General features: G+C 29.8%; 2 protein-coding genes across 5 annotated transcripts in view; both read right to left on the reverse strand.

Moving 5' to 3' along the window:
- LOC123266981 (E3 ubiquitin-protein ligase MYCBP2) overlaps positions 1-16,764 on the reverse strand; it is a 226,078-nt gene that overhangs the window by 87,114 nt on the left and 122,200 nt on the right. The window lies entirely within an intron of this gene.
- LOC123266986 (myrosinase 1-like) lies at positions 12,202-15,418 on the reverse strand. The gene is made up of 6 exons (XM_044731448.1): positions 15,125-15,418; positions 14,910-15,043; positions 13,779-14,036; positions 13,286-13,467; positions 12,774-13,188; positions 12,202-12,580 (listed from the first exon to the last, which is right to left on the reverse strand). Exons 1-6 carry the CDS (start codon positions 15,288-15,290, stop codon positions 12,209-12,211), a joined length of 1,527 nt encoding a protein of 508 aa, XP_044587383.1. The 5' UTR covers positions 15,291-15,418; the 3' UTR covers positions 12,202-12,208.

The raw sequence follows: 16,764 nt of genomic DNA on the forward strand, positions 1-16,764 counted from the left end.
TATCATCATAAATCCATTTGAATTGTTTCTTGTATTGCGAGGTCAAGCGCGAGTTCTTTGGCTACTAAACTATCTCAGAACTAAATCATATTTAAATTAAAGAAACTTTTTGCATCATTTTCTTCCAACTATTTTTTCTCGGCAACTAATACCGTAAATCAATGCTCACCAAGTTTGTTAATAAATATTTGTAGACTATAAACGCATTAAATATTGAATGTAAAATTAATAAAACATAAGTTTAACTTTAAAACTACAAAGACGTATGGATACTGTATAAATAAAGTCTTTCAACAAAACTCTTAGAGTTTAATTAAATTGATAACTACGATACTAAACTATACTCGTGCACACTCCCCGGTGAATTTATTTAGCAAACTTTATTAAAAGTTAATTCGATAAACCTCGTGTATACTTTATACAAGAAAATATAAATAAACTTTTCATTCTTATTCAACTTTATATTTATTTCCATCACTTTTTACTGCCGTTGTTTAAAAACTCGCAATGTCAATTGAGTACAAACAAATACTTCGTCACTTATTTTTATATTTTTTTACGCTGGATAGTTGAGTCAAGTTTACATTTTTTATATCGCAGATAAACAACTTTTGTCGTCTTCATCAAGTGAGCTTAAGGGAGCTGTTCCGAAGCAATACAGTGCACTAGCTCCTTTTCGTAATTTCTTGGCAACTTATAAAAAAAATATCTATATATTTTTTTTTTACTCCACTCAAGAAGGGACCTTCAGCATAAAAAAATAACAACGACACTAACGCTGAAGTTGACATTTTTTTATTTATAAATATTTTTTATTGCCGGTATTTTTATTATTATTTACGCCCTTACAAAAGGATTTAGACATGGAAAAAAGACTAGAGAGGAAAAAGCTGGTGTTATTTTCGGGCTCGTTTTTTACGACTCTCATGTTTCTTATACTCGGCTTCTTATTCCTTTCTTCTATTCGTTTATTTTTTTTATTATTTTTTCGTACCACGGTTTTCATCTAGTTGATCTGGCTAGCTGCGCATTCTAGGACTAGGGATGATCTGAGGTTTTGAGGGGTTCAACGTGATCCCTTACTCGACATGTTAGAACTTGGCCTCTTGATCTCGGGATTAATCGTGCTTTAAGGGTGAAAACTAGTATAGGAAAAGAAAAATAAAACGAAAATATCGAAAATTATGGGTAAAATGGGAAAAAAGATGAAAGAACTAAATCTTTGGGGATGATGGAACAAAAATTCAAGGTTCATTTATTGATATGATGGAGAGCCTAAGTCAATAATAGTTTATTTATTTTTAGATAGATTTTTTCATTATAGGGAGGACATTATTACTGAAATAATAAGTTATTTTGTTTTGATTATTTAAATTCATCAAAGATATCAATTACTATTATTTTTAATTTGTGGGAATATCTAAATTAATAAGCTTATAGGCTGAAAAATGAAATTTATTTCATATATAGCGTCTTGTTTAGTCGGAGTATATTTTTTACTAAATTAAATTAAGTCAAAAAAAAAAATTCTTTAATAATTGAGATTAAAATTTTTTATAAATTTTATTTAAAAAATTTGTAAAATAATTTTTTTTTATTTGGCTAGTTTTAATTGTTTTAAAACATACTTTGGAAATTTTCCGATAGGTGGCACATGGTCGCTTATTTTACTTGTTACTAGAGAGTTTAGTTTTAAAATATAAAATGAATTAATAAAAAAAAAAATATCATTAGTTATTCTAGAGTTGAAAATGAACTAGACAAAAAAATTAATAATAAATAATTTTGTATTGATTATTTAAATCCATCAAAAACATAAATTATTAGTTTTAATTTGAGAGGGACCTAAATTAAAAATTTTATAGGCTAAAAAAGGAAATTTATTTCATAAATAGTGTCTTGCTTAGTCGGAGTATATTTTGCAGTAAATAAAATAAAATAAAATAAAATAAAATTAAATTAAGTAAAAAAAAAAAAGAAAATATCATTAGTTATTCTAGAGTTGAAAATGAACTAGACAAAAAAATAAATAACAAGATAAAGTTGCCGATAGAGGTTGAAAACAATTTAGTGTTGGTCTAAAGACGATAGAATCGAGAGGAGTAATAGTGAAAAGGACATTTTCCACAAGCACTTTCCGGTTCTAAGCTCTTCCCACTTACAGTGAATGCTCTTTTTATCATTCTATCTCTCGGTCTCTCTTGTTCTTCTTCTTATATTCCTTCATACTAAAGTCTTGAGGTTTTCTGGATTCTTAAAACCATAACTCTGTGGTCCTGCCGAGTAGGACGAATCCTATATAAAATTTTACCGTGCTCTTACTTCACCACGGGCTAAATAAATCTTATAGAATTGCTATAAGCGAAAAAACGACCTTTGACCTCATATTCTTGTAAATTTTTTATATTTTTATTTCATTTCCTTCTTTAAAGAATAATGCTTGTTTAGGACTTTGTTTCAACAGCAAAAACATACTCTTTGAAATAACAAATACATAAAACTGGCCCTCCAGGTACTTATACAAAAATAAACATACTTTTCTTTTTCATCAAAATTCACCCTTCATATCAACTACCTTAATTATTATTTACGAGGAAAAAAAATTCTATGAGTACAAATTAACCGACATATTTATTATACTAACATAAAAAACTGATCAAACCTATTTTTTTACTCTACCCGTGTATAAAAATTTTCCGATACAGCTATCAATGACCTAACTTGGAGAGAAAATAAATTATTATTTGTAATTTTTGATTTTTTGAAAAATGTGCACGTCAATTATTCAAACTAAAATTGATTTAGTACTTAGAAGAGTGATATCTCAAAGTAAACTCTCTTGAAAGGAGACGATTTAGCGATCATGCGCCATCTGTTGGAGATTTTTAATACTAACTGTGATCAAAAAATTATATTTAGGGTTGATATGCATAATAATTATTATATGTATATTTCAGGACATATAAAAAATTATTTACGGTTATATCGGGTATTTTTTTTACAAAAAATTATTATTATCAATATTAATTAGATTAGATAACATTCTTAAGTCTACACACGGAAAAAAAAATTAACTTGGATCAAGAGAAAAATTTTTGAACTAATAAAATGATTTTAAAGAGTTTCAATATCGTAGATCAAGACGAAAAATTCTTGAATCACGTAAAATTTACTTAAACCAAGTAAAGTTAGCAGTCATTAGAGAATTTTTTGATTTTTTTTAACAAACAAATTTGTTCAAAAAAAAAAATAAAAAAAAAATTGCATTTTGTATTTTTTTAAATTTCTACATGTCAATTTTTTTTTCTTATTTTTTTTGCCATAATTTATTTGTCAAAAAAATTCTAAAAATTATTTAATATCTGCTAAATTTATTTTCATCGAAAATTCTCTTAGTTTAAGAATTTTTCCACTCAAATCAAAATTATTCACTTGATTCAAGTAAATTTTTTTTCTCTGCAGAAATACTATCATACTGTCCTTTTTCTTTTTTTTTTAAACTTATGATCAATAAAAAAAAATTTTCCTTTTTAGTTTGTAAAGAAAATTTTTCTTTCTTTTCTCGTGATATAATCAGCAATGTAAATACCAGTTGCTATATATATTCCGTAAACTCGGACATTTACATTCCCTAAAATCTAGAACCCCATCATCGACATACACATACTCGACAAGAATCACCTATGTAAACGTATAAATATTTGATCTCATTTGAAGCAGACTACAGAGGGTGCGCGTTCAATCTCGACGACAACGATGACGGTGACTTGGATGCTGACATTCTCTCGCATAATATCTATCTATACATATACATGGATATACATGTACACCCAGAAATCTCCGAATCAGGGGGATTTGCCAGGAGAGGTAGATTGGTTTAAGGGCTGTAGTTATAGCAGTTAGCAGGGAGATGTAATAGAAAGAGGAGAGTTGTGACGGGGCACCCTAGCGCGAGACGGACACTCGGAATAATTATTCCCCGAATTTGCATCCTGATTCTGAGGTCACGTTTGCTACGTAGCAGCCTCAATCCCATCCGAAGTAGTCGAGCATCCATTCACCCTCTTTCAGCTTTCGGCTCTGCCCGCTCTATCCCTTGTTACCTCGTTACACTCATGGTCAGCCGTACAGACGTACGTACGTACACAATACACATTTACATGGAATACAGCGAGATCGTGGCCATCATCAGCATCCCCTTGAATTCCCATGTTAACAGTCGCCAGGTAGCCTATTTGCCAACTGCTCCTGCTTCTGCTCTTGTTTCTACTCTGCGGCTTAGTAATTTCTGTCTCGATCTCACTCTCGCTTTCATTATCATCAGTACGTATAGATTAACAGCAATTATTGAAGAAGGATTTGTGTCAACTGTAGTTATATGTCAACCGGTGGTTTATCGCAGTATACTGTCCACTGATGTATTAAATATAGGTTATTATTGTAGTTTCTGTTTTAGGGGAATATTGTTGTCTATACATCTGGGGCAAGTATTGGAATTTAGGGATTATCGGCCGAACAAATGTCATTTCTCATTTCATCCACGGCAATTAGATTTGGTAATAACAAATGAACAGAATGACGATGTTAAGGCCAGCTGGGAAAATTAAACGATAGGGGATATATATAGTTATCGTTACGAGATTCGCGGAATCCAATAGCCGTTGAACACCGGTGAGAGCGGAGACCGACACTAATTGCCCGGAAATCGAGCAAGAAAATTAGTTGATTCGGGTTGAGGGTCGCAAAAAAAGAGAGATAAAGATAACCTTTAAATCTTTATTGGATTTCAGCGAATTAGTTGATACGAAGGGTTGTTTTCGTTTTTTTACGGACCAAAAGTTCTGTTAAAATTATAAAAATATCTGTTAAATTTACAGTTTTATTCTTGTCAAAACATCTTTTAAATTTACATTGATAAAAATTTTAATTTTACACTAGAAAAGTGCATTATATGAACCGGTATAAAATTATACATCGCAATAATTCTTACATAAAAATTTATAATTTTATGAATTTTGTTTCTTTATAATTTATTATTGTGAATGTATTTGTAGTATATATGTACTAGCTTCTATGTTATTTGTGCAATTATTGTAAAGGAACTCTGTAATTGGCTTAAAGCTGTTGAGTTCATTATTCTATAAATAAAATAAAATAAAATAAAAACAAATATAATATAAAATGACCATGTAAATTAAATCAATCAAAATATTTCGACCTCTAAATAATAACGTTATAATTAAATTTATTTTTGTGTCAACAAAAATGATTGATATTTTTTCCTTTGAATTATTTATACAGAATGAAAAATGACAAGAATATTAGTTGCGAGAATAAACATATTATTTATATACGTAGGTATGTGACAAAGTGGACGAGACCAGACCAAGAAAACAATTTATCATTCCGTGATACCGTAAGTTTTTTAAATATTTTTCTTCTATCAAATACAAAGCAATGATAGAACGGAATAAAAAAATTAAAAATAACCTTTCGTTTTTATTTTCACCACGTCTCGCTCGTCTTCACCATCACCACCCCCTTTCCTCTCTTTTTCGCTGGTTGTACTCTTCTTATACTCTACACATTTTTTTACGGTAGGTTTTTTTTTGTTGCGGTTGCGGTAAGTGAGGTAGATCGATCGAACGGTCAGACGACAGAAGGATTACCTGTCGAGTTCGAGAAGATAACCAGCTGGAAAATCGCTCACCGATAACATCTTTTCAAGTGAAAAAAATTTATATGTATCGTTATTTATAATTTTATCTATAAACCTAATCATATTATTTATAATATGATAATGATAATATATAATCACAAGAAAGATAATTTTATTACTGCAAGGTTTTTTTTTTTTATTAAATTGTTAGCATTTCTCGCTATTCTTATTACTGTTGATTAATTAATCAGGCTTTTGGTAAAAGCCTAAAAAAAAATTTCACAAAGAAAAAATATTTCTAAATCATTATAAAATTTTTTTATAAATTTAAAAATTTTTGTTAATTATTTGGAATTAAAATTCACAGATTTTGATCCTCAAAAAAATTTTTTTTAACAACTAAATATTTTATTTTTTAACCTTGATTAAAAACAGGATAATTTAAATAAGTACTTATTAAAATTTTGAGAAAATTAAAAGTATTATAATAAAAATTGGAAAATTTTTTTGATCAAAAAACAGTAAATTTTTTTTTTTAATTCCCATTTGATAACGAGGCAAAACATAAACAGGCATCAACAAGGATATACCAGTAGAATAAGCCGAGTAAGGTCAAACACAAAGGCGGGATAAATTTTGGCCATAAAGGGATAAAGCATCGGTCAACACCGGGAAACACGTCACACACATAGACGTTCATACTCATATGACATGCGTGAGGTACTAAAACGATGCTAATGTTCCAGGCCAGGAGGGCTAGTTTCTTGTCACTGGGTTGTTTTGGGTAGCTAGATGTGTGATGTCGGATATATTCAAGAGGGTGCGAAAACCCGATGAGATCCAGTTGGGATCCAAGGTATACCCGACTAACCTAACCGATATCCTGCAAGAGTAGAGAGAATCACTAGAGCTGGTAGAGAGAGGTGTATGCAAATATGTATGCTAACGAGGACGTGAATTCTCGACGTTGATACATAACAGCCGGGGTAGTCAAAGCCAAACCAATGTTGTTGAGTGACGTTATATCATACATTGATATACATCTAAAATATTGTCACTGAGGACTATCGATATTTTCTCATAAATTCCCACACTCAAATAACTGACAAATATTATATCTGTATCAGATTCATGGCTTTTATTTTTCTCAAAAGATTTATAAGAATTTTTTTTATCAAAATTTTATATCAAGTCGATGAAAATATGTAAAATTACTTACAATAATGATCTTTAAAAAATAAAGTTGATTTGAATACTTTAAGGAAGTACCCTCTTTGGAAAATCGTCGATTTTCGGTCCAAACGCAATAAATCCAAAGTTATCTGTAATTCTTCGAATATAACCATCAGAATTTGTGCAAGCCATGTTTATACAGTGATTTCTGTGAAAAAATTACTTAAAATGACTGTAATTATGTGAAATTACATGAAGTTATCTCTCGAAAGAATTGACTGAAATTATGTGAAATTATGTGAAATTATGTGAAATTATATGAGATGTGTGAAGTAATCTCTTGAACGAATCGACTGAAATTATGTGAAGTTATTTCTTGAACAAATTGACTGAAATTATGTGAAATTACTTAAAATAATGTTCTTTAAAAAATAAAGTCGATTTGAATACTTTAAGGAAGTACCCTCACGCGGAAAATTGTCGATTTTCGGTCCAAACGCAATGAATCCAAAATAATTAGTAATTTCTCGAATATAATCATCAGAATTCGTGCAAGCCATGTTTATACAGTGACTTCTGTGAAAAAATTACTTGAAATAATGTTCTTTAAAAAATAAAGTCGATTTGAATCCTTTAAGGAAGTACCCTCTTTCGGAAAATCGTCGATTTTCGGTCCAAACTCAATGAATCCAAAATAATCAGTAATTTCTTGAATATAACCATCAGAATTCGTGTAAACTATGTTTATACAGTGATTTCTGTGAAAAAATTACTTGGAATAATGTTCTTTAAAAAATAAAGTCGATTTGAATCCTTTAAGGAAGTACCCTCTTCCGGAAAATCGTCGATTTTCGGTCCAAACTCAATGAATCCAAAATAATCAGTAATTTCTTGAATATAACCATCAGAATTCGTGCAAGCTATGTTTATACAGTGATTTCTGTGAAAAAATTACTTGGAATAATGTTCTTTAAAAAATAAAGTCGATTTGAATCCTTTAAGGAAGTACCCTCTTCCGGAAAATCGTCGATTTTCGGTCCAAACTCAATGAATCCAAAATAATCAGTAATTTCTTGAATATAACCATCAGAATTCGTGCAAGCTATGTTTATACAGTGATTTCTGTTAAAAATTACTTGGAATAATGTTCTTTAAAAAATAAAGTCGATTTGAATCCTTTAAGGAAGTACCCTCTTCCGGAAAATCGTCGATTTTCGGTCCAAACTCAATGAATCCAAAATAATCAGTAATTTCTTGAATATAACCATCAGAATTCGTGCAAGCTATGTTTATACAGTGATTTCTGTGAAAAAATTACTTGGAATAATGTTCTTTAAAAAATAAAGTCGATTTGAATCCTTTAAGGAAGTACCCTCTTCCGGAAAATCGTCGATTTTCGGTCCAAACTCAATGAATCCAAAATAATCAGTAATTTCTTGAATATAACCATCAGAATTCGTGCAAGCTATGTTTATACAGTGATTTCTGTGAAAAAATTATTTAAAATAATGTTCTTTAAAAAATAAAGTCGATTTGAATACTTTAAGGAAGTACCCTCTTTCGGAAAATCGTCGATTTTCGGTCCAAACGCAATAAATCCAAAGTTATCTGTAATTCTTCGAATATAACCATCAGAATTTGTGCAAGCCATGTTTATACAGTGATTTCTGTGAAAAAATTACTTAAAATAATGTTCTTTAAAAAATAAAGTCGATTTGAATCCTTTAAGGAAGTACCCTCTTCCGGAAAATCGTCGATTTTCGGTCCAAACTCAATGAATCCAAAATAATCAGTAATTTCTTGAATATAACCATCAGAATTCGTGCAAGCTATGTTTATACAGTGATTTCTGTGAAAAAATTACTTGGAATAATGTTCTTTAAAAAATAAAGTCGATTTGAATCCTTTAAGGAAGTACCCTCTTCCGGAAAATCGTCGATTTTCGGTCCAAACTCAATGAATCCAAAATAATCAGTAATTTCTTGAATGTAACCATCAGAATTCGTGCAAGCTATGTTTATACAGTGATTTCTGTTAAAAAATTATTTAAAATAATGTTCTTCAAAAAATAAAGTCGATTTGAATACTTTAAGGAAGTACCCTCTTTCGGAAAATCGTCGATTTTCGGTCCAAACGCAATAAATCCAAAGTTATCTGTAATTCTTCGAATATAACCATCAGAATTTGTGCAAGCCATGTTTATACAGTGATTTCTGTGAAAAAATTACTTAAAATGACTGTAATTATGTGAAATTACATGAAGTTATCTCTTGAAAGAATCGACTGAAATTATGTGAAATTATGTGAAATTATGTGAAATTATGTGAGATGTGTGAAGTAATCTCTTGAACGAATCGACTGAAATTATGTGAAGTTATTTCTTGAACAAATTGACTGAAATTATGTGAAATTACTTAAAATAATGTTCTTTAAAAAATAAAGTCGATTTGAATACTTTAAGGAAGTACCCTCTTTCGGAAAATCGTCGATTTTCGGTCCAAACTCAATGAATCTAAAATAATCAGTAATTTCTTGAATATAACCATCAGAATTGGTGTAAGCTATGTTTATACAGTGATTTCTGTGAAAAAATTACTTAAAATAATGTTCTTTAAAAAATAAAGTCGATTTGAATCCTTTAAGGAAGTACCCTCTTCCGGAAAATCGTCGATTTTCGGTCCAAACTCAATGAATCCAAAATAATCAGTAATTTCTTGAATATAACCATCAGAATTCGTGCAAGCTATGTTTATACAGTGATTTCTGTGAAAAAATTACTTGAAATAATGTTCTTTAAAAAATAAAGTCGATTTGAATCCTTTAAGGAAGTACCCTCTTTCGGAAAATCGTCGATTTTCGGTCCAAACTCAATGAATCCAAAATAATCAGTAATTTCTTGAATATAACCATCAGAATTCGTGCAAGCTATGTTTATACAGTGATTTCTGTGAAAAAATTATTTAAAATAATGTTCTTCAAAAAATAAAGTCGATTTGAATACTTTAAGGAAGTACCCTCTTTCGGAAAATCGTCGATTTTCGGTCCAAACGCAATAAATCCAAAGTTATCTGTAATTCTTCGAATATAACCATCAGAATTTGTGCAAGCTATGTTTATACAGTGATTTCTGTGAAAAAATTACTTAAAATGACTGTAATTATGTGAAATTACATGAAGTTATCTCTTGAAAGAATTGACTGAAATTATGTGAAATTATGTGAAATTATGTGAAATTATATGAGATGTGTGAAGTAATCTCTTGAACGAATCGACTGAAATTATGTGAAGTTATTTCTTGAACAAATTGACTGAAATTATGTGAAATTACTTAAAATAATGTTCTTTAAAAAATAAAGTCGATTTGAATACTTTAAGGAAGTACCCTTGCTCGGAAAATTGTCGATTTTCGGTCCAAACGCAATGAATCCAAAATAATTAGTAATTTCTCGAATATAACCATCAGAATTCGTGCAAGCCATGTTTATACAGTGACTTCTGTGAAAAAATTACTTGAAATAATGTTCTTTAAAAAATAAAGTCGATTTGAATACTTTAAGGAAGTACCCTCTTTCGGAAAATCGTCGATTTTCGGTCCAAACTCAATGAATCCAAAATATTTAGTAATTTCTCGAATATAACCATCACAATTTGGGCAAGCTATATTTATACAGTGATTTCTGTGAATGAATTACTTAAAAGAATGTTCTTTTAAAAATAAAGTCGATTTGAATACTTTAAGGAAGTACCCTCACTCGGAAAATCGTCGATTTTTGGTCCTAACCCAATGAATCCAAAATGATCAGTAATTTCTCGCATATAACTATCAGTATTTATGAGCCTTATTTTGTTTGTCATAGCGGGTTGAAAAAAATGTGGATTATTAGTACAGTTGTTTGCCTTTTATCAAATCTGTGTGAATTTGAAGTTCCAAAAAACTCCAACTTCACGTTTTTCCCATAATTTAAAAATCGCCATCAGATGGATGGTGGACTGGAAAGAAAGATCTCAAGTTCACATTATAGTGTACTCACTTAGAATCCAAAAGCACAAACTTTAATATTGCAATTTTACGATGACGGATTTGGTGGAGATGATCTTGGTGGGTGTTGCACACTTTTGAGTGAGCGTAGTATGGGGCCTATACCCTATACACAGTATGTCCTTTCTACATGGATAGTTCTTAGAATTAAGAACGGTTTGTGCCAGAGGTGACACTAGTCACTCCCGCTGACGAGTCTTGTAGTGTTTTTCGAGACAAAACCGCAGTAATCCATAATTGTGGTTTTTAGGTAGATTTAATTAGGAATCTAACTATTGCATTAGTCCTCATGGTGAAATTTTCACCTGATTTTGCTATCATATGTCATAATTAGTCAAGTAAGTTTCAAAAATACAATTGGTTAAAAAATATGACCTTGTTATCAGGATATCTGCAAAAGTTTTCAACCGATCTTGATGAAACTTGGTACACATATTCTTTGGGTAATTATCTTGAACGAGTTTGAAGATGAGCATAATCGGTTAATTAGTTTAGAAATGGCGGCCATTAAAAATTTGCAAAATAGTGAAAATCACACAAAAAAAAATTTTACGTCATCGCGTCATAAAATTTTGTGTTAAAAATTTTTATGTTAAATATTTAACATTTTTTTGTGTTGATTTAACAGAGTAAATGTTAAATTTACACATAAAAGTGTTAAATATTTAACACAAAATTTTTCAACACTAATTTTTTTGACGCAATGATGCAAAATTTTTTACAGTGCACGTTTTCGGTTACTTCATTGATGTATAACTTTTGATTGAAGAGAGATAGCTAATTTTTGAAAAATTCATATGAAAGCTCATGAAATTGCCTTCGATTTGATGCACATAACATTGACTTTTTTTTCTTTGTTACCTTCGATATTATAACTAAAATTAAATATTTTTTATTAACTTAATTTTTTTTACTTATTAATGATAAAAATATTTAAATCACCGTGAAAATTGTAGACATAACGATCGATCATTTATTATTCAAAAATCATATATAGATTTTGCTCATCTTCGAACTATTCCAATATAATTATCCAAATAGTAAATACACCAAGAAAACTTTTGCAGAACTTTTTTATTGTAATTAATTTAAGAATTTGGTTTTCAACAAATTATAAGAGAGAAAATAAAGAGAATTTTATATCAAATGAAATTTACCTTCCATTTCAGGTGAGGCCGAATGCCATTTTATTTTTTTTACATTTTAACACATCAACGAAAAATAAATGCTTCGCATCGTAAGTCGTGCAATAGACTAAAAAAGATAATTACAAAATCATTTATTAACAGTTAATAAAACTTATTGAATATTAAAAAATCCTCTTATCAGTCTATAAATTATTTAGTCCAAGATGGCGGTGGTATAGCTCTAGTTTTATAAGTCTGAGTCACAAAGCCAGTAGACCACATTTTAGGCGTTCGCGGGCGCTGAGGATTTGTGAAATCAACTGAATAAAGTCCGTATTTATGTGTGTAACCCGCAGTCCATTCGAAAACATCAATAAGAGACCAAGTGAACAATCCCATTATTTTAGAGCCTTGGGTTATTAACTTCAGTATTTCAATGAAATGAAGGCGGAAGTATTCGGCGCGTTGTTTGTCGTCCAATTGGCCATCATCTTTGAAGCCGATTTCAGCGATTAACATCTGTGGATTGTTGTACTTTTTGTTCAAGTCATTTATGAGCGCTGAAAAGGCCCATGGATCACACTAAGTAATAAACGAAAAAAATAATTTATATTAAATTTAATTTAAACCGTCACTTGTTGGGTATAGAAATGGTGCAATTAATTTTGAGAAAAGAATTAATCGATCGAATGGTGAACAAACATGATTTAATTAAAGATATGACATCTAAAATTGATTGGTTTATTTTTGCGCAGTAAGTGATCGATTTACTTACTCTGATGCTGCAAAGTGGGCCATAGTGTTTCAGAAAATCATCCTCAAGACCCAAGCTAAGTTTGATGCCAATGTCGGCGAAGTATGAAATCGTAGATTTAATATCTTTATCCGGCCATTCAACGTATCTCAGACTGCGGTAAAAAATTATTGCCAAGTAATCGGATGAGTTTTTTATCAAATCAATTTGCTCGTTAGTAAAACTAGGCAGTCTTGAGCGACGAAATCCTTGGACAGAACTGTGCATTGAAATTCTGTCTTTCATTATTTTGGAATAGCCGCCTTCTTTTGAAAATATCGGGTTTATAAACCAGCTGTTCCAGAAATCTGTTGCTTGCATCGCTGCTTGAGATTCATTAGTATCATTTAAATTTCCCGGATGAAACCACATTACTGAAACCACTAATGAGACCGTACTTGTTGTAACAGAATGTCATTTAAAAGAAAAAAAAAAAAAAAACGTCAATATGGTGACTATAAAGAAATTCAATAAAGGATAAATGAATATCCAAACCTCGTTGTTTGTTCCGAAATTGTTCATTATACAATCTGTATGTTTTTGCGTGGGCCAGTAATGCATTGTGACCACAAATGTAACTGGCAATTCCAGATTGGTTGATTCGGGGTGGAAATAATCCATCATAACCGAACATACAATAGAAATTCGGTTCATTGGATGTAAACCAATGTTTGACCTGAGCGTATTCATTATTTATTATTAATTTTTAATTTTATTAATGAGTATGTTTTTTTGTCAAGTAATATATATTGAGTAATGATTATACTTTTTATTTACTATAGCAATTTCATGAAAACCATTTTTGTTACAAATTTGCTGACATGATCAACTTGGTATGTAATTTAGATGTACTCAAGAAACATACAAATTTTTGTAAAATTATAGAAACAATTTTGGCAATGTTGAAGAAAATGATTTCATAATGACAGAAACCGATTTCAAGAACCGTGACAACAGTTATAAATTTATAGTTAATATATATCTCACCCTGTCTCCAAAAGTATCAAAAACGACTCTAGAGTAATCAACAAACCAGTCAACCATCAAAGAATTAGTCCATCCACCTAGTTCTTGTAATTTTTCAGGCAAGTCCCAATGAAACAACGTTATATAGGGCGTGATAGTCTTACTTAACATTTGATTAATCATATCATTATAGAAGTCAATGCCGTCTTGATTGATTTTATTGTTAAAACCACCAGGTAAAATTCTGGGCCAAGATATTGATATTCTGTATGCATTGGCCTATAAATTTTAAAAATTATCTTCAATTTCTGAGTTCCAATGTGTCTACATAATATTTTTACTCTTAATAATTGTTAACATTTTTCGTCATACTCTTGTTTCATCGCAAGATGCACAGTATAGATCATTTTAATCTAATTAGTAGAGTTAACGATAGCACGAATCGAGTTATTCATTTAGCTTCATAAATACTGAGAAATATAAACTGTCGCTAATGTATTATTGAATTGATTATTATATATATGTAGTTAGTTATCAAGTAAATTGCATAGTTACTGTTTTAATTTAGATAAATTAAATAGCAGTTTTAATTTCTTACTGAAAGATCATTTCAATAATTAATTGAATTTTTAAACGTCATTGATTTTTTTCTTTTTATTTAAAGATTTTAATATGAAAATGAAGACTTCGAATTTGGAAAGACTTTTTTTTTAATATTATGCAGTAATTTTGGAATGAACACTGATTTGATGATTGTGATGATCATGATTCATGATGCTTAAAGTGATGATGACGATCATGATGATAACACTAGTGATCATAGTCATTCTAGTTATCATGATAAGAACTATGATCATGATCATGATCACAATATGATGACTATGAACATGGTGTTGTCAATGATGATCGTGGTGATGAAGATGACACCATTAATCATGGCCATAGGCTTTTAATCATCATAATAAGTTATTATGATGATACTTGTTATTATAACAAGTATCATCATGGTCATGATCATAATGATGTTAATGATGATCATGGTGATGATAATGACGATAAAATTTATTACAGGCTACCATTACGTGACAACAATAGATAAATTCTAAAAAATGTCAACAATTTAGTGACTTATAACGAATAAAAATGACTTACTCCAACTTGTTTAGCAAGATCGATATCAGTTTTATACACATAGTAAGAATTAGTGGTAATATCAGCATTACTTTGATTATCGATAGTGTACGAATGCTCGTGGATCATCTTATCCCAAATCGATTCACCTTTATCTAAACAATACACACAATGAAGATAAATTTATCAAATGAATTTTAAAGCATTATTTTGGAGACAATGAATATTTCACGTACTTGAAGCATTCCAGGCCCCTTCTGTCTGATAAGCGGACGTAGCCACGTCAAATATAAAGTCGCTTGGAAATTTATTCATTCCATTAACGAAATTTTTATTCAAATCCATAAAACTTAATGAAAAAATTACCATGAAATGTAGAACACGATATTCTTTCGACCACATAATGTATGCTTGAATAACTAATCACTTAGATATATATGTATATATTTGATAAAATTCCGCGGTATTTTATCGATGGATATTTGTGGGAATAGTAATGAGCTTCGATTATTCGTGGAGAGTACACAAATAAATTCATTCAACAAACAAGAAATTTTTCATTTTAAACACATATCACATTCTTCAGTTTTCCATTGATCAGCATAAGCTGATGACATAATTAACTTTATAAAAAAAGAATCTCCTTATCTGAAGGCTGAATAACGTAACGTTCTGAATCTTGCAGCATGCAAGAGACAATACATATCAGCCCCTTAATTTAACGGGAGACACTTAAGTTATTTACTCTGGCAGCGAGGCTGTGGCGAAATAAACGATCGAAGATGGATGAAGGTACGTAAGATGGATTCAATTAATCGACTCTACTTACTCCTAGACTTGATAACTATTTTAGCGATGTAGCATATAATTAACTCTTTCTTTATCAAAATTAAAATTTTTTGGAATTTCTGCTCCGTACAGTAGATACTTTAAAGCTGTCGTCGGGATGCTGTTAACTCATATTTATACCAAGTTTTTCACTTATCAGAAAATTAATAATCCTTCGTTTAGGTACATTAAACTTTGCAAATTATAATTTTTTGGTTAAGAATCATATTGCAATCTTTGTAAATATTTACATAAATTCATGTTCCACGTTATGGAGTATGTTATGCATAATTCTTCAATAAATTAGCAAGAGCACTAACTCTTTATAAACTCTTATATATTTAACAACCAGAGTTGGTACTCGAGTCTTGTTTTAGGTGTGCAAAAACTTATTATTGTTTGTGTGTTACGACTGATAAATAAGAATTTGAATGATACTGATAATGATAAGGAATAATAATGATTTTAGATTAGTTGATTTTTTTAAGTTTTAATTATTACGTAAATAATTAATAAGATTTCATAATTAATTAGTTAATATATTTATTTTAAACTCTCTAGCTTTTTTTTAATTTTTTTAAATAATTTCAGGATCAATTTAAACAAAAAATATTTAAATAAATTAAAAGAGAAATTTTTCAAAATTTTAACTTTTTTTTCTTAGCCTTAATAAAAAAAATTCAAATTTGATTAACAAGCTGAATTATCGAATGGATTAATTAATAATCACTAAGTTAACAAGAATAAAATTAATAATGTGTTTTATATTTTTCAGGACGTATAATAACAGCAGCAAGTCATAGTCGATATTGCGTACTAGTTTACACGACCGAGCATGCATTTTATGAGAGATAGATAGACTGTAACTTTACATTCAAGCTGGAAGTTGAGTGTAAGCGGGAATAGACACAGTATAAAGAAGACAAGGTCCTTATGGAACTTTCAAAGTGGCAATAAAGCACGTTCATGATAAGCGCGAGCTCAATATTTTTAACTATTTTGTAAATGTGAAAAATAGACAAATTTGAGCATAAAAAACATTTAAAAA

Source organism: Cotesia glomerata, linkage group LG6, assembly GCF_020080835.1.
Source record: "Cotesia glomerata isolate CgM1 linkage group LG6, MPM_Cglom_v2.3, whole genome shotgun sequence".
Lineage (NCBI taxonomy): Eukaryota > Metazoa > Arthropoda > Insecta > Hymenoptera > Braconidae > Cotesia > Cotesia glomerata.